Source organism: Hemitrygon akajei, chromosome 3, assembly GCF_048418815.1.
Source record: "Hemitrygon akajei chromosome 3, sHemAka1.3, whole genome shotgun sequence".
Taxonomy (NCBI): domain Eukaryota; kingdom Metazoa; phylum Chordata; class Chondrichthyes; order Myliobatiformes; family Dasyatidae; genus Hemitrygon; species Hemitrygon akajei.
In genome coordinates, this window is record NC_133126.1 from 92,469,942 (window position 1) to 92,490,849 (window position 20,908).

The 20,908-nt window shown below is 38.8% G+C and overlaps 1 protein-coding gene across 1 annotated transcript in view; it reads left to right on the top strand.

The window, feature by feature from the left end:
- The window catches only part of knl1 (kinetochore scaffold 1), a 68,928-nt gene that overhangs the window by 44,663 nt on the left and 3,357 nt on the right, over positions 1–20,908 (top strand). Inside the window, exons 17-24 of the mRNA XM_073040340.1 lie at positions 2,062–2,149; positions 4,508–4,603; positions 5,854–5,893; positions 9,898–9,978; positions 12,193–12,293; positions 13,957–14,025; positions 15,988–16,097; positions 19,672–19,790. Of these exons, the coding sequence (XP_072896441.1) occupies positions 2,062–2,149; positions 4,508–4,603; positions 5,854–5,893; positions 9,898–9,978; positions 12,193–12,293; positions 13,957–14,025; positions 15,988–16,097; positions 19,672–19,790 (704 nt within the window). The remainder of the gene's footprint in view (positions 1–2,061; positions 2,150–4,507; positions 4,604–5,853; positions 5,894–9,897; positions 9,979–12,192; positions 12,294–13,956; positions 14,026–15,987; positions 16,098–19,671; positions 19,791–20,908) is intronic.

A 20,908-nucleotide genomic window follows, 5' to 3' on the forward strand; every position in this document is an offset into this window, starting at 1 on the left:
GTCTTCAGAATGTGGGAGGAAAACAAAACAAAGTCAGGATTAAATATATTAAATCCATCATTAAGGAACCTCACCATCCAAGATAGATGCTCTTAGTACTGCCATCAGGGAGGAGGTACAGGAGCCTGAAGACGTACATTCTACACTTTTAGGAACAGCTTCTTGCCCTCCATGAGATTTCTGAATGATCCATAAACACTACATCACTATTTTGCTCCCATTGCACTATTTATTTGTTAATATATATATATATTTCTTATTGCAACTTGCAGTATTTTTTAATATTGCATTATACCACAGTAGTAGGTTGCCATAGGTTACAATGGGACATTACTAGGACGCAGAGTACAGACAGACATACTTTATTGATCCCAAGAGAAATTGGGTTTCGTTACAGTCGCACCAACCAAGAATAGTATAGAAATATAAACCATAAATAATTGAATAATAATAAGTAAATTATGCCAAGTGGAAATAAGTCCAGGACCAGCCTATTGGCTCAGGGTGTCTGACACTCTGAGGGGGGAGTTGTAAAGTTTGATGGCCACAGGTAGGGTGAATAACAGGGTTTTTAGTAGTGCAGGGGAACCGAGGGATCTTAGGGTCTACATCCATATGTTCCTCAAAGTTGCTGTGCAAGTTGATGGGGTGGTTAAGAAGGTGTGTGGTGTGAAGGCCTTTGTTAGTCATGGGATTGAGTTCAAGATCTGCAACGTAATGAAGCAGCTCTATAAAAAAACTGGTTATGCTACACTTGGAGAATTGTATTCAGTTCTGGTTGCCTCATGGAAGGACATGTAAGCTTTAGCAAGAGTGCTGAGGAAATTTACCAAGGATGTTGCTTGGATTAGAGAGCATACCTCATGAGTATAGGCTGTGCAAACTAGGGCTTTTCTCTTTGTAGGGAAGGAGGATGAGAAGTGACTTGGTAGAGTTATATAAGATAAGAGGACTAGATAGTAGGCAGCCTTTTTCCCAGGGTGGAAGTAGCTGATATGAGAGGACATGATTTTAAGGTGATTGGAGGAAAGTCCAGGTGGATGTCAAAGGTTGCTTTTTTTTAAAAAAAAAAGCACAGGAAGTGGCGGATGTGTGGAACGTGCTGCCAGGGATGATGATAGAAGCAGCTACATTAGGGACATTTAAGAGATTCTTAGATAAGCGCATGGTTGAAAGAAAAAGTGGTGGGCAAAGTGAGAGGGAAATGTTAAAATGATCTTGGAGTAGGTTAAAAGGTTGGCACAACATCTCAACTGAAAAGCTTGTAGAATCCTATTTTCTTAATGCTTACTTCTTTCCAATTTTTAACCAAGATGTAACTTTTTTTGCCATGTTTTTCTTTGTACCACCAGCAAACTTGGGTAAGTTATACTTGGTCCTATTCATTTTGTCAATAATGTGGATTTTAAGTAACTAAAGCCCCAACAGTAATCTGCAGTAACATACTAGTAACAGAAAATGGCCCTTTTATCCCTACATTTTGTTTTCTGCTGGCATCAACTCCTAATGTTGTACTGCCTAAACTTCCATTACTGTATTACTAATGTCCTGTAAAGTGATCTCCGATATGGCAGAAAAAAGCCAATAAAATCTTTTGTATATTTTTATTCTAAACATTTGCCTAGTAGTTAAAAAACAATATTGGATTTCTTTTTTTTAACTAGGTCTATTTCCAAATTTAAAGTGCTGGATTATTTTAAGATAAGATTAGCAAGGGACATGAAACCGAATGAGAATTGAGGTGAGGGTCAGTCACAAAATACCAGAATAGGCTAAAGGTGCTGCATGGCTTGTTTCTCACTCTATAGGTAGCTCTTGATGTGGTTATCAAAAGTATTCTACATTGTTTTTAGTTTGATTTCTTTACTTTAAGACTTAAACATAATAAATTTATTTGCACTGCATCTTGTAATATGACCATGGTATGTTGATTAAAAATGTTTTTGTACCATGAATACAAATTAGATAAAAATTTCTCCCTATTCAATCTTGAACAGAAACATTACTTATTTAACTGATTTTAGAGTAAGAATAATTGTTTTTTCTTGATTCCTGTTCTAGGCACAACATCAGCAGAGAAAGGAATACGAAGATTCCTTGGATGATATACTAAACAAAATGGATGACTGCCTTGCGTCATTAGATCTCGGTAATTAATCACATATCTTGTATAGCTGAGGAATATTTTACTTTCCCCCGCATCTCAACATAACAGACTTTGTCTTTTACATTATTTAAGTGGTTAATTAATGCATATTTTCAGGTATTTCTCCATAATGATGATAGCCTAAGAACTTTGACACAGTTTAATAGATGAGTTTTCATACTAACTGTTTAGGAATGCTGCAGAAGCTGTCCTGGTGTTCATGAGAGTGAACAGTCTGAAGTAGCTGGAGCAGGTTTCAATGCTTCAAATTGTCTTCCCAATCATAATTTACAACATGCTGCTTTTTGCTCAATCTACACAACTTGTCTCCATCAATTGGTTCTCAGTTGCAAAATTGGGAATATAATTCTACATTCTTTTAATCCAAATAATAATTATCAAAATAAATGCAGATTCTATAAATCTGAAATTAGAATAAAATAGTCCAAATACTCAGCAGCTAAGGCCATATATTTAAGATATAATAACTATCAGAGTGGCCAACTCAACCTCTCAAGCCCATTCCTATGTTCTCATTGGCATAATATGATCATGGCTAATACCTCCCAGACATCTGCTTCTGTGCCAACAACCTATGGCCCTCAATTTCTTGATTTTTCTTTGAAATATTTATGTATTTCCTCTTTAAATATGCCATATGATCAAACTTCCACAACCTTCTCCTATAGAAAATTCCTGAAATTCACCACCCTTTAAGCTTTTAATGATGGCCTTCTCAGTTTGTAACTATGTTCCCTTGTTTTGCAGTGAACACATCTCCATCTCTACCCTCTCTTTCTCTCTAAGGATCTTCTACATTTCAATCCCTCATTCTTCTAAACTCTTAAGAATATAAAACTAATTTCTTTAACTGCATGTGATTGCACGGTCCTCTCGCCCCAAGAATTAACTTAATGAATCTCTTTTGGGTGTCTCCAAAAGAGTATTTCATTTCTAAATAAGAGTCAAAATTGTGAACGGCACTCCAGATATGGCCTCAACAGTAGCATATACAAATTACTTATTTGTAAACTCCAATGCTTTTGCAATGAAAGTCAATGTGCCTTTTGCCTTTCTAAGCATTTGCTGCATCTAGCTTCTAACTTTTAGTGATTTATGCACAAAAACATCTAGATTCTCATCTGCAATCTTTCTCCATTTAGGAGAAAAAGTTTGTATTTAGATTTTTCTTACCAAAGTTCATAATGTCACATTTTCTCATTAAATTCCATTTGCCAAGTTTTGCTTGCTCACTTAGTTTGTATCCAGATGCAGACTCATAATTTTCTCATGGCAACAACCCCTTCCATCAGTTTTCATGTCATTGGCAAAAGAATCTGTTTCAGACCATATTACATGAGATTGGAAGAAGTGTAAGTGAATCACTACCTCACCTGGAAAGACATTGGTCCTTGGTTTGTGGGAAGGAACAAGGTGAAATAATGGGTATTGTACTTCCAATTGCATGGAAAACATGGAAATTGCTGTGGAGTGAAGAGTGGACTAGGAAATCGTTACTTCAGTAGTAGGTTCAATAAGTACATTTAATTTCAGAGAAAGGTATACAATATACATCCTGAAATTTTTTTTCTTCGCAAACATCAATGAAAGCAGAGGTGCTCCAAAGAATGAATGACAGTTAAAACGTTAGAACCCCAAAGCCCCTCCCCAGCTCCCCCCTCCAACTTCTGTTAACTGTAACAAAATTCCACCACTAGTAAAGTATTCGCATTCCCTCTGCTTTCATCATTTCAGAAGGATCACTAGTTAGCTCATTTATCCCCATCAACCATTTACAGTATTGCACTTTCTCAGGCAACCAAAGAAGATGAAGCACCTGAAATTTCACCTCTTCCCTTCCCATCAACAAGGGAGCCAAACAGTCTTTGCAGGTGAAATGTTGATTGACTAAGATTTCTTTCAGTCTAATGTGTGAAATTGGCAGTCACCATGTGGCCTCCTACAGTGGAGAAACCAAATGGAGAATGGGTTATTTCATCTGTGTTCAGTCTGTAGGGGTGACTGGGCTTTTGGTTGCCTGTGATTTTAATTCCCCACCTCACTCCCATCTTGACATGTATGGTATTTTTCACAGTTACAATGAAACATCAACTGTTGCTTTGTCCAAAGATGTTGCCTGACTTACTGAATAAAAAGCAATAGGCCCCTGTAATATTTATCTTGATGCTTCTGCATTAGTACTGACAATGGGTCTTCAACCAGAAAAACTGATGCTGTCTTTCAATGGATGCTACTTTACATGCTGGGTATTTCCAGCAATTTAGTCTGTCTGTATGACTTTTGTTTCATGGTGCAATTGAAAATATTATGGTGAAAATTGATTTGTCTTTTTAAATATAGCAAATTTGGATCATCTAGGAGAGTGTAACATGGATGTCTCTGACAGTTGTGAGGGCCTGATGCAGCTGAAGCAGATTGTGTATAACAAAAACGAGGGTAAGAAATTTGATATCATAGCTGGCCGACGTGAAGGAAGCTTCCCAAAAATTCTCAAAATGGTAATGTTTGTATGGGTTGGTCTGACTTTTAAGTTTCCATTGCTACTTTCCAACTATATATGACATGGGTAAAACCACCCGTTTTGTGTATAGCATGTTTAAACACAAGTGAAAGGTTTTAATATAATTGTATTTTTTTTAAAAACATGTGTTGTTAATTTGACAAAGGTATTTAACTTTACCCTTCTCTGATTTGCCTTTTCTCCTCCTCCTGATTTTCCTCATTACTCCTCTTCTTCCCCCACCCTTCCAGAGCTGTAAAAGGCAATCTGCTGGGGATTGTAGCCTACAGCATCTAAAAGTGGTTCAGCCCAAAATTGGGCAGGTGTAAACAAAGGAGAAAAAAGAAAATTAGAAGTGTTGTAAGACTGATTTTTTTTAAAGGCATGCATTTCAAGATGTAGAGGGAGCTATGTGCTGAATACCTGTCTCTTTATGATTGATTCTGATGTGTACCTTAAACAATTTTTTTCACAATATAACTTCAGAAAAGTTATGTGGGGAGAACTGTGTTTAAGTGTGTGCTGCAAAGATATTACTCTTTTTCACTTGTAAAGTTTTTTAAGCTGTTTTAGTGAGCTTGGATAGTTACTTATCGATTGATTGTGATACAGTGTGGAATAAGCCCTCCAGCCCTTTGATCCACACCACCCAGCAGCCCTCAATTTAACCTCAGCCTAATCATGGGACAATTTACAATTACTCTACTAACCAGTATGTCTTTGGATTTTGGGAGGAAACTGGAACACCTAGAGAAAACCCACACATTCCACGGCGGAGATGTACAAACTCATCTGAACTCCAAACTCCTACACTCTGACCTATAATAGCTTCGCGCTAACCACTACGCTACCATATTGTGATTCTGTATGCTTGAACTTCACTTTTGATATTATAATATAGCTCATCTAGTTAAATTAATTTATTTGCTTTTGGTTATCTCTAGAGCCATGTAAATGGCTTAAAGGGTCTGTCAAAATGGTATCATTATGTCTGGATTTGTATGTAATCAGAATGAATGGAAATGTGCAATTTACCTCTATTTTGTTACAGGATTTTCTGTTGATCAGCACTCCCAGTCTGAATTCTGGATATAGACTTCTGTTAACTGCTGAAGAGAACTGATATACTGGTCATAAATAAAGCATAGCACTTTGCTTTGTTGTTAATTTTGTCCCTTTTCTGCAGATTTGAAAAATCTTCAGGGAGAACGGCGTAAGATGGAAAGGTATCTATATTTTAATTGATAATTTGTACATTCTACAATGTATTTTGGCTTTCATATGATAGGATTGAAAGTTTTTTCAGCATTCGTCCATTGTTTAGTTTTCAGGACCTAATGTGTGTTTATACAGATGATCATTTTCATTGCTGCATTTCCAAATTTGTTTACATATTGACATTTGTTTCGAATTGGTCATTATAAAAGATTTTTTAATTATGCTAGGTGTAAATTGGGATATAGTTTGATACAACTAGAAGGAGGAGTTTATCTGTAACTCACTTTTATAGGATGGGAAATGTATATCAAAGGTGAACAAAAACTAGAAACTTTCACTGAACACTGCAAGCTATCTTGCCAATTAGCAGCCTTTACCAAGACTGAAGGTGGGAAAAAATTGAAGAGGGACTAGCAGCATTCAAGGGAAGAGAACTCAAGGTTGCAGTAATGCATCTGCTGACTAGTGATAGCACATCTTAGCATTGTGCTTGATATTGATTTAGACTTTGAGGTTGAGATTAATATTTGCAAGGGAGATTTTTTTTTGTCTTGCTAGTTCATCAGCCCTGAAGCTTATCCCCAACAGAATGCAATGAGATTTTAATTACAACAGTCTACTATTGGTTCTGCACAAGCACAAGTACCATGTAGTTGTAATTAAATTTATACAAAAGCAAGCACTGTGGCATCTCCTCTCTGCCTGTTGAGCAGACACCCTGACTATTATTAGCCTGGCACGCCATCTTTCGTGTACCATTGACTTATGACAAGGATGATCACAAAAGTCTGTATGGAATAATGGTTATTCTAATAATTACATCTTATTTTGTTTTAATTGGGGGTCTCATCTACTATAATGAGGCTTGCTACCTCTGGCAGATGAACTGTGTTCTCAGGTTCTCGGAACACCACAACCTGGAAGTTGCCCTCCAAACCACCCACTATTTTGACTTGAAAATAAATAGCTGCTCATTCACCATTGCTAGATTGAAATTCTGGAACACTCTTCCTAACAGCATTATGGGTATACCTACACCTCAGTGATTGTAGTGGTCCAAGATGACAGCTCACCACCACCTTCTCTAGAGCTACAAGAAATGGACAGTTAATTGCTGGCTCCGTCTGTGAAACCCACATCCCATGAAATGAATGACATAAAAGCCTGACCCAACTTTGTAGATCATTCCTGTAATGTAAATATCTCCGGTTGGAAGATTCCCTGTTGTTCCCTCCTTTTATCAATAAAGGAACTTGACTCATCTGGCCAAATTACCAGTTAAGCGGGGGTGGTGTGAGGAGACTATTAAAAGAACACAGTAAATAAGCCTTTGTATTATTGGGCATTTGATCATGGCCCAGAAAGTGCCAATGCTCCCTTGATCTACACAAAATGGGACAACAAAGATTTAAAATCAACCTCTTCAAACTCTTGTCAGACTTTGTCAAAAAACTGAGCAACATATAACATCTCAAGTCTGCTAAAAGAAAATCTACAACTGTCTAACAGTAATGAAAGAATGTAGAAGATTGAGAGGAGATTTAATAGAGGTATGCCAAATTATGAGGGGTATCAATAGGGTAAATGCAAGAATGATTTCCACTGATGTAGGGTTGGGACTACAACCGGAGGTCAAGGGTTCAGGATGAAAGGTGAGAAGTTTAAGGGGAACATGAGGGGAAACTTCTTCACTCAGAGGGTCATGGAAGTGTAGAATGAGCTGCTAGCACAAGTGGTGCATGCGAGCTTGATTTCAACGTTTAAGAGGAGTTTAGATAGGTACGCGGTTGGTAGTGATATGCGGGGCTACGGTCCCAATGCAGGTCGATGAGAGTAGAAAACCTACAGCACAATACAGGCCCTTCGGCCCACAAAGTTGTGCCGAACACATCCCTACCTTAGAAATTACTAGGCTTACCTATAGCCCTCTATTTTACTAAGCTCCATGTACCTATCTAAAAGCCTCTTAAAAGACCCTATCATATCCGCCTCCACCACTGTTGCTGGCAGCCCATTCCATGCACTCACCACTCTCTGAGTTAAAAAAAAAACTTGCCCCTGACATCTCCTCTGTACCTACTCCCCAGCACCTTAAACCTGTGTCCTCTTGTGGCAACTATTTCAGCCCTGGGGAAAAAGCCTCTGACTATCCACACGATCAATGCCTCTCATCATCTTGTACACCTCTATCAGGTCACCTCTCATCCTCCATCACTCCAAGGAGAAAAGGCCGAGTTCACTCAACCTATTCTCATAAGGCATGCTCCCCAATCCAGGCAACATCCTTGTAAATCTCCTCTGCACCCTTTCTATGGCTTCCACATCCTTCCTGTAGTGAGGTGACCAGAACTGAGCACAGTACTCCAAGTGGGGTCTGACCAGGGTCCTATGTAGCTGCAACATTACCTCTCGGCTCCTAAATTAAATTCCACGATTGATGAAGGCCAATACACCATACGGCTTCTTAACCACAGAGTCAACCTGCGCAGCTGCTTTGAGCATCCTATAGACTCGGACCCCAAAATCCCTTTGATCCTCCACGCTGCCAAGAGTCTTACCTTTAATACTATATTCTACCATCATATCTGAGCTACCAAAATGAACCAATTCACACTTATCTTGGTTGAACTCCATCTGCCACTTCTCAGCCCAGTTTTGCATCCTATCGATGTCCTGCTGTAACCTTTGACAGTCTTCCACACTATCCACAACACCTCCAACCTTTGTGTCATCAGCAAACTTACTAACCCGTCCCTCCACTTCCTCGTCCAGGTCATTTATAAAAATCACGAAAAGTAAGGGTCCCAGAATAGATCCTTGAGGCACTCCACTGGTGACTGACCTCCATTCAGAATATGACCTGTTTATAACCACTCTTTGCCTTCTGTGGGCAAGCCAGTTCTGGATCCACAAAGCAATGTCCCCTTGGATCCCATTCCTCCTTACTTTCTCAATAAGCCTTGCATGGGTTACCTTATCAAATGCCTTGCTGAAATCCATATACACTACATCTACTGCTCTACCTTCATCAATGTGTTTAGTCACATCCTCAAGAAATTCAATCAAGCTCGTAAGGCACGACCTGCCCTTTACAAAGCCATGCTGACTACTCCTAATCATATTATACCTCTCCAAATGTTCATAAATCCTGACTCTCAGGATCTTCTTCATCAACTTACCAACCACTGAGGTAAGACTCACTGGTCTATAATTTCTGGGCTACCTCTACTCCCTTTCTTGAATAAAAGAACAACATCCGCAACCCTCCAATCCTCCAGAACCTCTCCTGCCCCCCCATTGATAATGCAGAGATCTTTGCCAGAGGCTCAGCAATCTCCTCCCTCGCCTCCCACAGTAACCTGGGGTGCATTTTGTCCAGTCCCAGTGACTTATCCAACTTGATGCTTTCCAAAAGCTCCAGCACATCCTCTTTCTTAATATCTACATGCTCAATCTTTTCAGTCTGCTGCAAGTCATCACTACAATCACTAAGATCCTTTTCTGTAGTGAATACAGAAGCAAGGTATTCATTAAGTACCTCTGCTATTTCCTCCGGTTTCCCATTGTCACATTTGATCGGTCCTATTCTTTCATGTATTATCCTCCTGCTCTTCACATACTTGTAGAATGCCTTGGGGTTTTCCTTAATTCTGCCCGCCAAGGCCTTCTCATGGCCCCTTATGTGAGTAGGCGGTTTAAATGGTTTCAGCATGGACTAGATGTGCTGAAGGACCTGTTTCTGTGCTGTACTTCTCTGTGAATCCAAGAAGATAATTTGCTTCCTTTAAAAATTACATTTTCTCTTCCTTGCATATCTTGTAGTTTTCTGACTTTGTTCTGCTGACTTGCATTCAATATAACACTGGTCACCCACCACGTAAGGGTTGCAGCCCTTCATTTGAGTTGATCAGTGACCCTCAACTTGATTTCTTCTGTATTGTAGCTCATTTTTATTCTAAGTATGTATTTTTCATTTTAATGCTTCCTTTTAATGAGTTCATGTTTTTTTCAGTCAACTTGCTAAAGTACTTGATGAAAAATTGATGCAAGAAAAGGCTGTTAATATGTTGGAACTTAATGAAGAATTTCAAGAGTGAGTATTGAACTACTCATCTTATTTGTCCCAGGAGATAATTTTCTCCAACATATTTGCAATGTACCATGTGTTGTGGCTTAAGATGGAGGTTGAAAATCTCTGCTATACTGCCAGAGGGAGACATCACGTGAGAGTTTCTCCTTTGTAGAAAAACTCCTAAGGGCTTTCTTCATGGCTCTGGTCAGAGACTGACAGTAATGACTTTTTTCCTATGTTGGTAAAATGGAAGGAAATAATTCAAATGAGGCATGATGATTGCTTTAGTGCGCTGTAAAATTGTGATTAAACAGGAAAAATGTTTTTAGCCTTTGGCAGGAGGCTCAATAGTAAGTCTGACTTGAGATGTGAGAATGGAATGGAATGAGTAGAAGACCACCTCAAAGAATAGGGTTCAACTTCTCCTGGAAGAGGAGTGCTGACATGGTGTTTGTACATAAGAACATAAGAGATAGGAGCAGGAGTAGGCCAATCGGCCCCTCAAGCCTGCTCCGCCATTCAACAAGATCATGGCTGATCCAATCTTAACTCTAGTTTTCACCGAATCCCACAAGGCAACAGTGCCAACCAACAGGGCACCATGCCGCCCATTTTATTTTATTATGCATCCCGCCCAAACCCATGTGATCACCCGGGGGAGAAAACCGAGTTGCCAATTGAGGAGAAAAAATCTGGAAAATTCCTCTCCGACCCATCCAGGCTATCGAAAACTGGTCCAGGAGATCACGTGGCTGATCTAAACCTAGCCTCATGTCCACTTACCTGCTCACTCACCGTATCCCCTAATGCCATTTTTATCCAGGAAAATGTCTATCTCCGTTTTGAATTTATTGAGTGTAGTATTGTTTGTATTGTTATTGAATCAGAATCAGGTTTATTATCACTGGCATGTGACGTGAAATTCGTCAACTTAGCAGCAGCAGTTCAATGCAATACCTAATCTAGCAGAGAGAGAATAAATAAATAAATAAATAAGTAAATCAATTATGTATATTGAATAGCTTATTTAAAAAATGTACAAAAACAGAAATACTGTATATTTTTTAAAAAGTGAGGTAGTGTCCAAAGCTTCAAAGTCCATTCAGGAATCGGATGGCAGATGGGAAGAAGCTGTTCCTGAATCGCTGAGTGTGTGCCTTCAGGCTTCTGTACCTCCTACCTGATGGTAACAGTGAGGAAAGGGCATGCCCTGGGTGCTGGAGGTATTTAATAATGAACGCTGCCTTTCTGAGACACCGCTCTCTAAAGATGTCCTGGGTACTTTGTAGGCCAGTGCCCAAGATGGAGCTGACTAGATTTACAACCTTCTGAAGCTTTCAATCCTGTGCAGTAGCCCCTCCATACCAGACAGTGATGCAGCTGTCAGAATGCTCTCCACAGTACAACAATAGAAGTTTTTGAGTTTATTTGTTGACATGCCAAATCACTTCAAATTCCTAATAAAGTATAGCCACTGTCTTACCGTCTTTATGACTATATCAATTTGTTGGGACCAGGTTAGATCCTCAGAGATCTTGACACACTGAAACTTGAAGCTGCTCACTCTCTCCACTTCTGATCCCTTTATGAGGATTGGTATGTGTTCCTTCATCTTACCCTTCCTGAAGTCCACAATCAGCTCTTTCGTCTCTTGACGTTGAATGCCAGGTTGTTGCTATGGCACCACTCCACTAGTTGGCACATCTCATTCCTGTGCGCCCTCTCGTCACCACCTGAGATTCTACCAACAATGGTTGTATCGTCAGCAAATCTACATGTAGAGTAGCTGAGTTGACAGACATGTTAGATATTTAATTATTTGTGAAGAGAATTTATAACATTGAAACAGACCACAACTTGCATGTGGGAATTGAATATAGCTACATGGAGTTGGTTGTACAAAATTTGAATTTTGATACTACTCTTGCCAAAGTTTTCCCGATCAAATTGAGAGAGGGTGGAACTAGAATGGAATTAATTAACCTGGGGAAAAATGAATTGGAATTCTTGCATTAATCTTTCATTTATGGGATTTTTACTACTGTGTAACAGAAAATTACGATACCCTCTCACGAGGTGGAACTGCAGAAAACTGCAATTCAAATTTAGCACTAAGTGTACCCATCTGTCTTCTCTTTTTATTCAAATATTACTTCTCTGGCATATGACATTTGAACTTCTGAATATTGGTTTTTGTTCCTTTTCTTACATTAACAAACTTTTTTTGTTTCTCAGACTTTTAGAATGGACATTAGTGCCTTGCCAAGATGACCAAGCTGCTTACAGATTCCTGTATGACTCCTTGGAGTTGACTTTGCAGTATGGGGAGCCTGAATGTAAGACTATAATTTAGTTGCCTTGAACTGCAAAAATTAAAAGAAAATGCATATCTTTTATTAGTGAAATAATAATTGGTTAAAATACAATTTTAACTTGAGCTCTAAGACTTGATTTTATTCACTCAAAAGGGTGTAACCATAATTGTCAAGGCTGGAACATCTTTCCCCATTACTAATTGTCATTGAACTGAATGATGTGCTCAAGAGCAACTGAGAAAAATTAAGAAGCATTTCTATTGTTAGCTTGGAGTCACTTCATTTGGACCAAATAAGGATGGCAGATTTTCTTGCCTGAAGAACTTATGAACCAGATGGGTCTTTAAGAATTCTGTTAGTTTTGTGGTTACCCATTTTATTCAGATTTAATTTATTTAAAATTGCATTCTCAGCAGTTCTGGTGGGATTTGGCCATTCAGCCCAATTGAAAACTAGTGTTACATAAATTTTTGTAGGCAGGGCCAGACTGGTGATCAAATTTACTTCTGAGGGTCACTTTTATGAATGCAGAAGCCTCTGACTCCCACCCGCCCCCCCCCCACCCCCCCAAAGATCCTTGCCATTTAATTTTAGCCATTCTTTTGATGCCTGTTGGTTTTCTGTCATGGAACTCCAATCTTCTACAGTTTCCCAGCGGTCTCATTCATAGGAGGTTTGGCATTTTAATTTATTTCAAGTGGTAATCAACTCCTTGTTCTGGTGATTTCATTTTAAAATAATAATGGTACAACCAACTTAACGTTTGAGAGCCTTGGGTTTGTTGGCAGTTTTGACAATAAGTAGATTATTTGGTATTGAAACATTTCAGGTTGATTGGTTTGCTTTTCAGCAGGAAGTCTCAATGTTTTGTTATGCTTCATTTTTTTAAAAAAGAAGCTGATGAGACTGGTACACTAGTATAGCAGTTAAGGCTGCTACTACAGCTTTCTCCCATATCTGAAAGATGTGTTGGTAGCTTAAATGGCTACTATAAGTTGCCTTTGGTGGATGGAGTTTGGTTTGTGGGCATGATTGATTGGAATACTCTGAAATCCAGTCTAGAAACTGGACCAAGTGGTTTCCTCCTACATAATAAGTAATTCAGAACAATGTGTGTTCCCTCCTGTATTTAAATGCAAGTTGGAGACTGTAGAGAGCAGGTACCAGGGCTATATTGTTGCACATTGCTTCTAAACAAGAATCTGCTCCCATCCCTTTTGATCTGACTCTTTTAAAATGTATCCTTCAGTTTCTCCATCATGCTTAAGTAGTTTCTCTTAAGTATACTGATCAAGAAGATGCAATATGGAAAAGCATTATATTACTGAGATGATGGCACTTGACCCTTGATCCTAAAAGACATTAAAACAGATTGCATGCATCCTGGGTTTGTTTGGTTGTCAGATTAGCTCACTTAATAGTACACTCCCTTTAGCTCTTTTTTTTCTAAACTATTTGAAGCTCTGATTATTGGCAATCTTGCCATTTATACGAAATTTTAAACCACAACTTAGGAATTTGTAATCTTGGAGTGAGCTGAAGAGCGTTCTATTCTGTTCTATGTTATGAAAAATACAATTCTGTCCTATCTCTCGATTTAGAACAAACTAAAAAACATAATCAAAGTTTTACTCTAAACTTTTTTTTTAATAGGGCTATTTATTTACTTTGGTTCTAAATGTAGGTGCTGAACTTTCCCCTGGTGAGAAGTACAGGAAAATTATTGACATAAAGCTAGTCTCTGAGTTGGATGGTGAGTTAAAAGGCCTTAATTATTTGGATAAGTTTGCATATTTTGTTTTCTTAAACTTGTTCATTTTTGGGTTTACTCTGAATTTAGTAGAAACTATTGGATTAGGTCTTCCTTCAGCTATTCTTCATGAATCCAGCTAAGTAGGATAATATCACCCACTCTCTTTTCTTGGCCTGTCTTCCACTCCAGCTTGCACATCATGATCTCATGAGGAAATGGGGAGAGATACAGAGACCTTATCACTCTCATTAAGCTGGAACCTTCGGTTGTTGATCTGTCCTCCTTAAAATCTGAGATTCTCTTTCTTTTCTGTGTTTCCTTGTGTTATGTGAGATTCCTTGTATTTCTACCACTAGTGATCAGTCTTAAGATTTTTCAGATGTTTTACTTAAATAACAATTGGTGGCTAAATTGGGAAGTGTTGTAATGCACCTTAACCCTATCATAATCCAGTTCTACGTTAAATTGCATACTCTGCACCATCTGATGCTTCACACTTTTCCCACATTAATTGACTTCACTGAAGTAGAATACAAAGATGTTTTCCCACTCGAGTATCACTAAAACAAATGATGCTTATAATCTACTTTTATGGTCATGAATATTAATACTGGTTTTCTAAAATTCCAGTTTTATTTAGCTAATTTAAATTTCCCACCTCTAGTGTAACTGCTATGTTATTGTTTCCCCACTATTTTATGTAGAATTTTGGCAAGTTTTGATTGGTCAGATGTTTTTAAAAATTCCATTTGTTTGGAAAATGGAATTCTGGAGTCTGTAAGTACAAGATAGTCATGAACAAGTACAATTGGAAATTTAACAGCTCTATGAATAGTTGGAAAGCATTTATATGGAAGAAGGATAAACTGAATGAGAAAAAATAGAACTATATAATGAAGAGAGGTTGAGGAGGCTTGTATATATCATAGTCATCATATGACCAGTTTGTTCAAATTGCTCACTTTCGTTATGAACATGCTGTGTTTAAAACACTGGCAAATGGGATTTGTCCTTTTCCGAAGGGCTATTTAAGTGTTGTTTCACCAGCACAATTTCTTGTATTAGCACTTCAAATAACCTTGAATTCAGGCTTGGTACCCAATCTTACTGATAGTATAGTGAGAAGACTGTCAAGTATTGAAACAAAAAATGTTTTCAAAGTTATTTGGTGTTTGGTGCCTTTAGTGTTGCTACAGCGAGCTGAAACAACTAATGCCTATTGGCTGACTAACAAGCAATTCTAGGCTGACTTTCACTGATAGGTTGTTGTTCCCAACAACATATCTAATATTCTTTGTTAACCATATAAATAGTCGTGCTCTGGTTGCACTATTAGGGTTTTTTTTGGCTGTGTGGTTTTACTGAATAAATGTATATTTTGTAACCTGGCTTTGTTCTTTCTCCTGGCTTTGGGTTTCATAAGTAAGCAAACAATAAATGTTAAATGGGATAGAAATTCTCATCTTTAATTGCTCTGGCCTGCACTATCTGCCAAGTTGAGTGCCAGTAAATTAAGACAGTATTTTAGAGTCAATCAAAAATTAACTATAAATATTGACCTTTATAGCAACATCACTTGGATTTAAGGTGAGAGAAAAGAGTTTTAAAAGGGATTTGAAAGGAAGGTTTTTTTTGGATATCTGGAGCCTGCTGCTAGAGGTGGTGGTAATATTACAGCAAATAGCACTAAGAGGGCAAAGCATAGAAGGATATGGACCTAACACAGGAAAATGGGATTAGTATTAATTTGCAGATGTTAGCATTGACAAGATGGGCCAAATGGCTTGTTTCTATACTGTAGAACTCTGATTTTATCTCATCTCATAAATAAACTTAAAAGTACTTACCGGGTTTTTGAACTAACTATACTTTCTCTTGGATCTTCATACAAAATATTCCGCTTTATAACAATCTGATTTTCGAATATATGCTTTATTTTAATCATTGTTATTGATTTTACAGAGAAAGAATCACCTGCACACTCGAAGCTTGTTCATGAGCTGGTTATGATGTGTTGGAAGAATCGAGAAAGTTGGCATAGTAAACACTCAAATGAATCTCAGGTCCCCATGGTATGGATAAAATTATAGCATCACCTTTTTGTACTTAAATTGTTCCTGATTTTCATCTTCTACTTTTTTTTTTTCACCTTGCATTGCCCCTGCTACTTTTCTCTCTGCTTTGTGAACTGGTAAATCTTTTATTACCTACAGTTTTGATGAGAGGTCATTGACCAACCTAAAATGTTAACTCGGTTTCTCCCTCCACAGACAGAAAATGATCAGCTATCAACCTCAAATCCTTTTACTAATTTGGACTTTCAACTTCATTTGTATGAATCTTTGTCACTACAGTGTCCTTTTCTAGGGGGAACAAATAGACAGAATTCTGTGATTAAAGTATTTGTAAATTTTGTCTGCCCTAGAGTATGTCATTGAAATTGTAGTCTGATTTGATTTTCATATGATTTGTGGGATTTTTTAACCACTTGATAAGCTTACTTTTGATAAGGACTCATATCCCACCTTGCAGTTTGTTACTGAAGGAAAAACTGAGAATAGACATCACAATGGACTAATAAGTGTCAGTTATCCAGGACAATATATTGATGGCTTTGGTGAAGTCTGTATCAGAGCTGAAGTCATAGTCATACCATATGGAAGGAGACCCTTCAGTACAGTCCGTTCATGCTGACTGTGTTAACCAGCTAACTAGTCTCATCCGCCCACATTTTATCCAGACACCTCTAAATACTTCCTATCCATGTACTTATCTAGATAGCTTTGAAGTGTTGCTCATGTGCCTGCCTCAACCACTATTTCTGGCATCTCATTCCAAATACACACCACCCTTTGCATGAAGAAGGTGTTCTGTTGTCTGTTAAATCAAACACCTCTGAACTTAAACCTTTGCCCTTTTGTTTTTAGCAAACCCTCTCTAGGGAAAAAGACACCCTGTCTATGCCTCTCATGATGTTATTTAACTCTAACAGGTCACCCTGTCGTTGTCCCAGTTCTTCTGATTGTGTGTGATGCTGAAAAAGACAGTGTGGAAAAAGGTTCAATAAGGCACATAAATCTGTCAAATTATAATATCAAATTATTTAAATCTTGACTGCTTGTTTCCAAATATAAGTTTAATATACACAAAGAACAAATGGAATGGTTGTCTTCTAATACAAAGTGGAAATACTGACTCAAAACACCTGTAAAGGTTTTTTTTCAATAGAATTAAATTTAGCAGAAAGATTTTTCAAAGGCACTGCAGAGGCATAATGAGTTGCATCTCTGAATCATGTTCTCTGATTATGAAATGTTCCAATAGTGATATAAATGTTACTTGCTGGATTTACAGAGGAACCATCAGGTTAGTCCTTGTGTGTTATAAATTGCAATTAAGGGGAAAATGGGTGTAAAATCTGAAGCAAGTGCAATACTTTTGGTGAGGTGTGTTTCAGGAGCAGGAAATCATCCTGAAACTGCATAAAATATTAATCCCAGTGCCAAGACATACAGAGGTGTCGAACTCAATTGCACATGGGGCCAAAACTCAAAGCACACTTTAGGTCGCGGGCCGAACAGGATAAACATTTATTGAACACACTAAAACTAAACATTTTTTGAACATAAATATGAATAAAAACAGACAGGAATATTATTCCAGAAAAAATAAACTAAAACTTTAAATAACTTAAATATTTTGCTCTCCATAAAAATATCTCCTGTCAGTATTATACAAGTTAGAAATATGAGCATGCTGCAAAAAACCCTGAAAATATAAATAAAATTTGTGCTTTTCAGCAGAAGTTAAAACAACAACAAATCAAAACACTCAGTTTTCTTTGCTCTTATGCCGTCTTGTCAGAGCTGGATGCTTGGCATCTTTTCTTGGCAATAAGTTTGTTTAGGTTTGGTGTAAGGTTCTGTGTTGTGGAGATTCTCAGGATGGACTGCAGGTGTTCATCAGTGAGACGACTCCTGTGTGATGTTTTGTTAATCTTCATCACTGAGAAAAGCTTCTCACACAGATATGTGCTACCAAACATGCACAAGGTTCGAGCCGCATGTAGATGGAGCTAAGCCATTGCTTCAGGAATGGAGCGAATAAACTGTACTGTGTGTCGTACTTTGCCTTTAGTGTCCCATTACACTGCAGCTCTATCAGCTCCATCTGAATCTGTACAGGTGCAGTTTCCACGTCGACGGCAAATGGGTTGCGAAACAGCTCGAAATTAATTTTTTGTGCTTCAAAGTCACCAAAGCGCCGTGCGAACTCAGTGCGAAGTGCGCTCAGTTTATCAACAAAGTGCGCATTTGGGAACATCATTGCGCCGACCTGGTTCAACATTACTTGGCAACAGGGAAAATGAGGCAAGTTGCACTGGTGCATTTGTGTCTCCCATAAGAGCAGCTTCACTTGAAATGCCTTCACTGCATCATACATGTCAGTGATCATGCGGTCACGTCCCTGGAGCTGAAGGTTTAAGACGCTGAGATGTGTTGTTATGTCAGCCACATTAGCTCCACAAATAAGACACACGGGTTTACCGGCAATGTCAGTAAACATATACTCAACGGTTTTGAAAGACTTTTTTTCAGAATCAACTTTTCTCTTCGCCATTGTTAGGGGTTAGCTTTGACTTCAGAATAGCGTTGTATACAGCAACAGACGCTTGACGCGGGAATGTTCCCGGGTAGCCTATCGGCAGCTGTTCCGCTGCATTATGGGATCTGTAGTTTGTGTGTTATCAGCGCTTCATATCGCAGGGCCATTAATAATTAAAATAATAGATCTATCTAAAATGATCTCGCGGGCCTTGTGTTTGACACCAATGATTTAGAACATGAAACAGGACAGTACAGGAACATCTTTCAGCCCACAATGTTGTGCTGAACCAATTAAATTAGTAATCAAATGGCCATCTAAACCATTCCCCTCTACCTACAAAATGTCAATATCCCTCACATTTATGTGCCTATCTAAACATCTCATAAGTCTCTAATATATTTGCCTCTACCACCACCCCAGTCAGCGCATTACAAGCTGGGAGGAAAGAAAACCTGCCTTTGCATCTCCTTTGAAATTACCCCCCCCCCCCCTCTTAAATGCATACCCTCTGGCACGAGACATTTTACCCCAGGGAAAAAGATACTGTCTACTCTATGCCTATTATAATCTTATAAGCCTCTATTAGATCTCCCCTCAGCCTCCATTACTCCAAAGAAAACACCCCTAATTGGTCTACCCTTTAGTTTTAGTGCATGCCCTCTAATCCAGGCAGCATCCTGGTAAATCTCTTCTACAGCTCCTCCAAAGCCTCGACACCCTTCAATGGGGTGACCAGAATTGTATGCAATGCTCCAGATGCAGCCTAACTAGAGCTTGATAAAGCTGCAACATAACTTCTCGACTTTTGAACCCAATGCCTCATGCAAGGTTGTTTAATGTTGCCTGATACCTTATTTTGTAGTCCTGAATTTTTTGGCTACAAGAGCTTTAAACAAACCATTAATTGATTCAATATGAACTAATTGGTTAATATCCCTAGCAAGACATCTTCTGGCTTCTAGGCATATGTATACTGGTAAGTTAAAAGAATTGAGCAGTCTTTTTAGGTATGGATCATTTATTTCTTTGCCACTCTAGCTCTTACTTGATCTCTCGCTTGTGGTGAGTCGATGTCGATTACTTGGTGATGAACTGGAATATTTGATGAACTGGGGATCAAAATTTGATATCTTGAAACTGGAGATTCAACACACAGAGTAAGTACATCTGCAGCAGAGTGCATGGATGGCCATATAATATTATTTGGGGAGGGGAAATTCGATTCAAATTTAATTGTCATTCAACTGTACATGAATACCCTTGATTATAGCCAAAGGAAACAGCATTACTCTGGGGTAAAGGTGTAAGAGACAGTGCCAACAGTGTCACACAGCACAAAGCACACACAAGATAGCAAGCACAAATGGTATTACAATCACTCAATAAAAGAGTCGAGAACTTGTGCCATTGAACACCTGGGGGGGGGGGGGAGCAACTCCAAATCCAGCCTGGATGCCATGCCACACCTCCTCCAGTGGAGCGCGTTGGCCCCGACACCCACCTCCTCCCAGATGCGAGCCTAGTCCTTGCATATACAAGATAAACAAGCACATATAGAATAACAGCAAGATTCAACCGCAAAAAATATATATCTGTGTATATGGTCCAGACCCTTTAGTCCATTGAAATCTCCAATCAACCACAAAAGATAGAGTGGGAAGGGGAGGCAGCCCAGACTCCAGCCAGATACTGCACCACGTTACCCCCGGTGGAGTGCAACAACTCAGGCACCTCTCTACCAGCGGCTGTAAAACAGGCATCCCTGTGGCTTGAGCTCCTGACTGGATTCAGTACTGCCAAAAACTGCAGTCGACCACAACAGAGGTTGTCTTCTGCTGAGTGAAGGGCTTGGGAGGTGTGCACAGACTCCATCTTGGACACCACACTGTTCCCGGTGGAGCACACCGGCTTCACCTCTCTCTCTTGGCAGCTACAAACGTGCAACACTGTGGCTCAAGGCCTAGTCCGTGCTATGAGTGAGGCCATGCAGCATCCCCATAATAAACCCCTGCTGTCAGCCAATAAGTGAACAAATTGAACTTGCAACATACCAGTCTAACAATGTTTGAAAGGATCTTACGATCACAAGAAAACCAACCAAGGCGGCCACTCACTATTAAACAGTAAGCCTCTGTTGACTCAGGCAGCAGAACGTTGCGGTGCTCCTTCATTATTTCCATCAGTGAGCAACTCGTTGATGGTGTAGACCTGCAGTACTTTAAGTTACTGTATAGCAGGATCTTGCAATCATCAGAAACGTTTAAATAGGACAGTA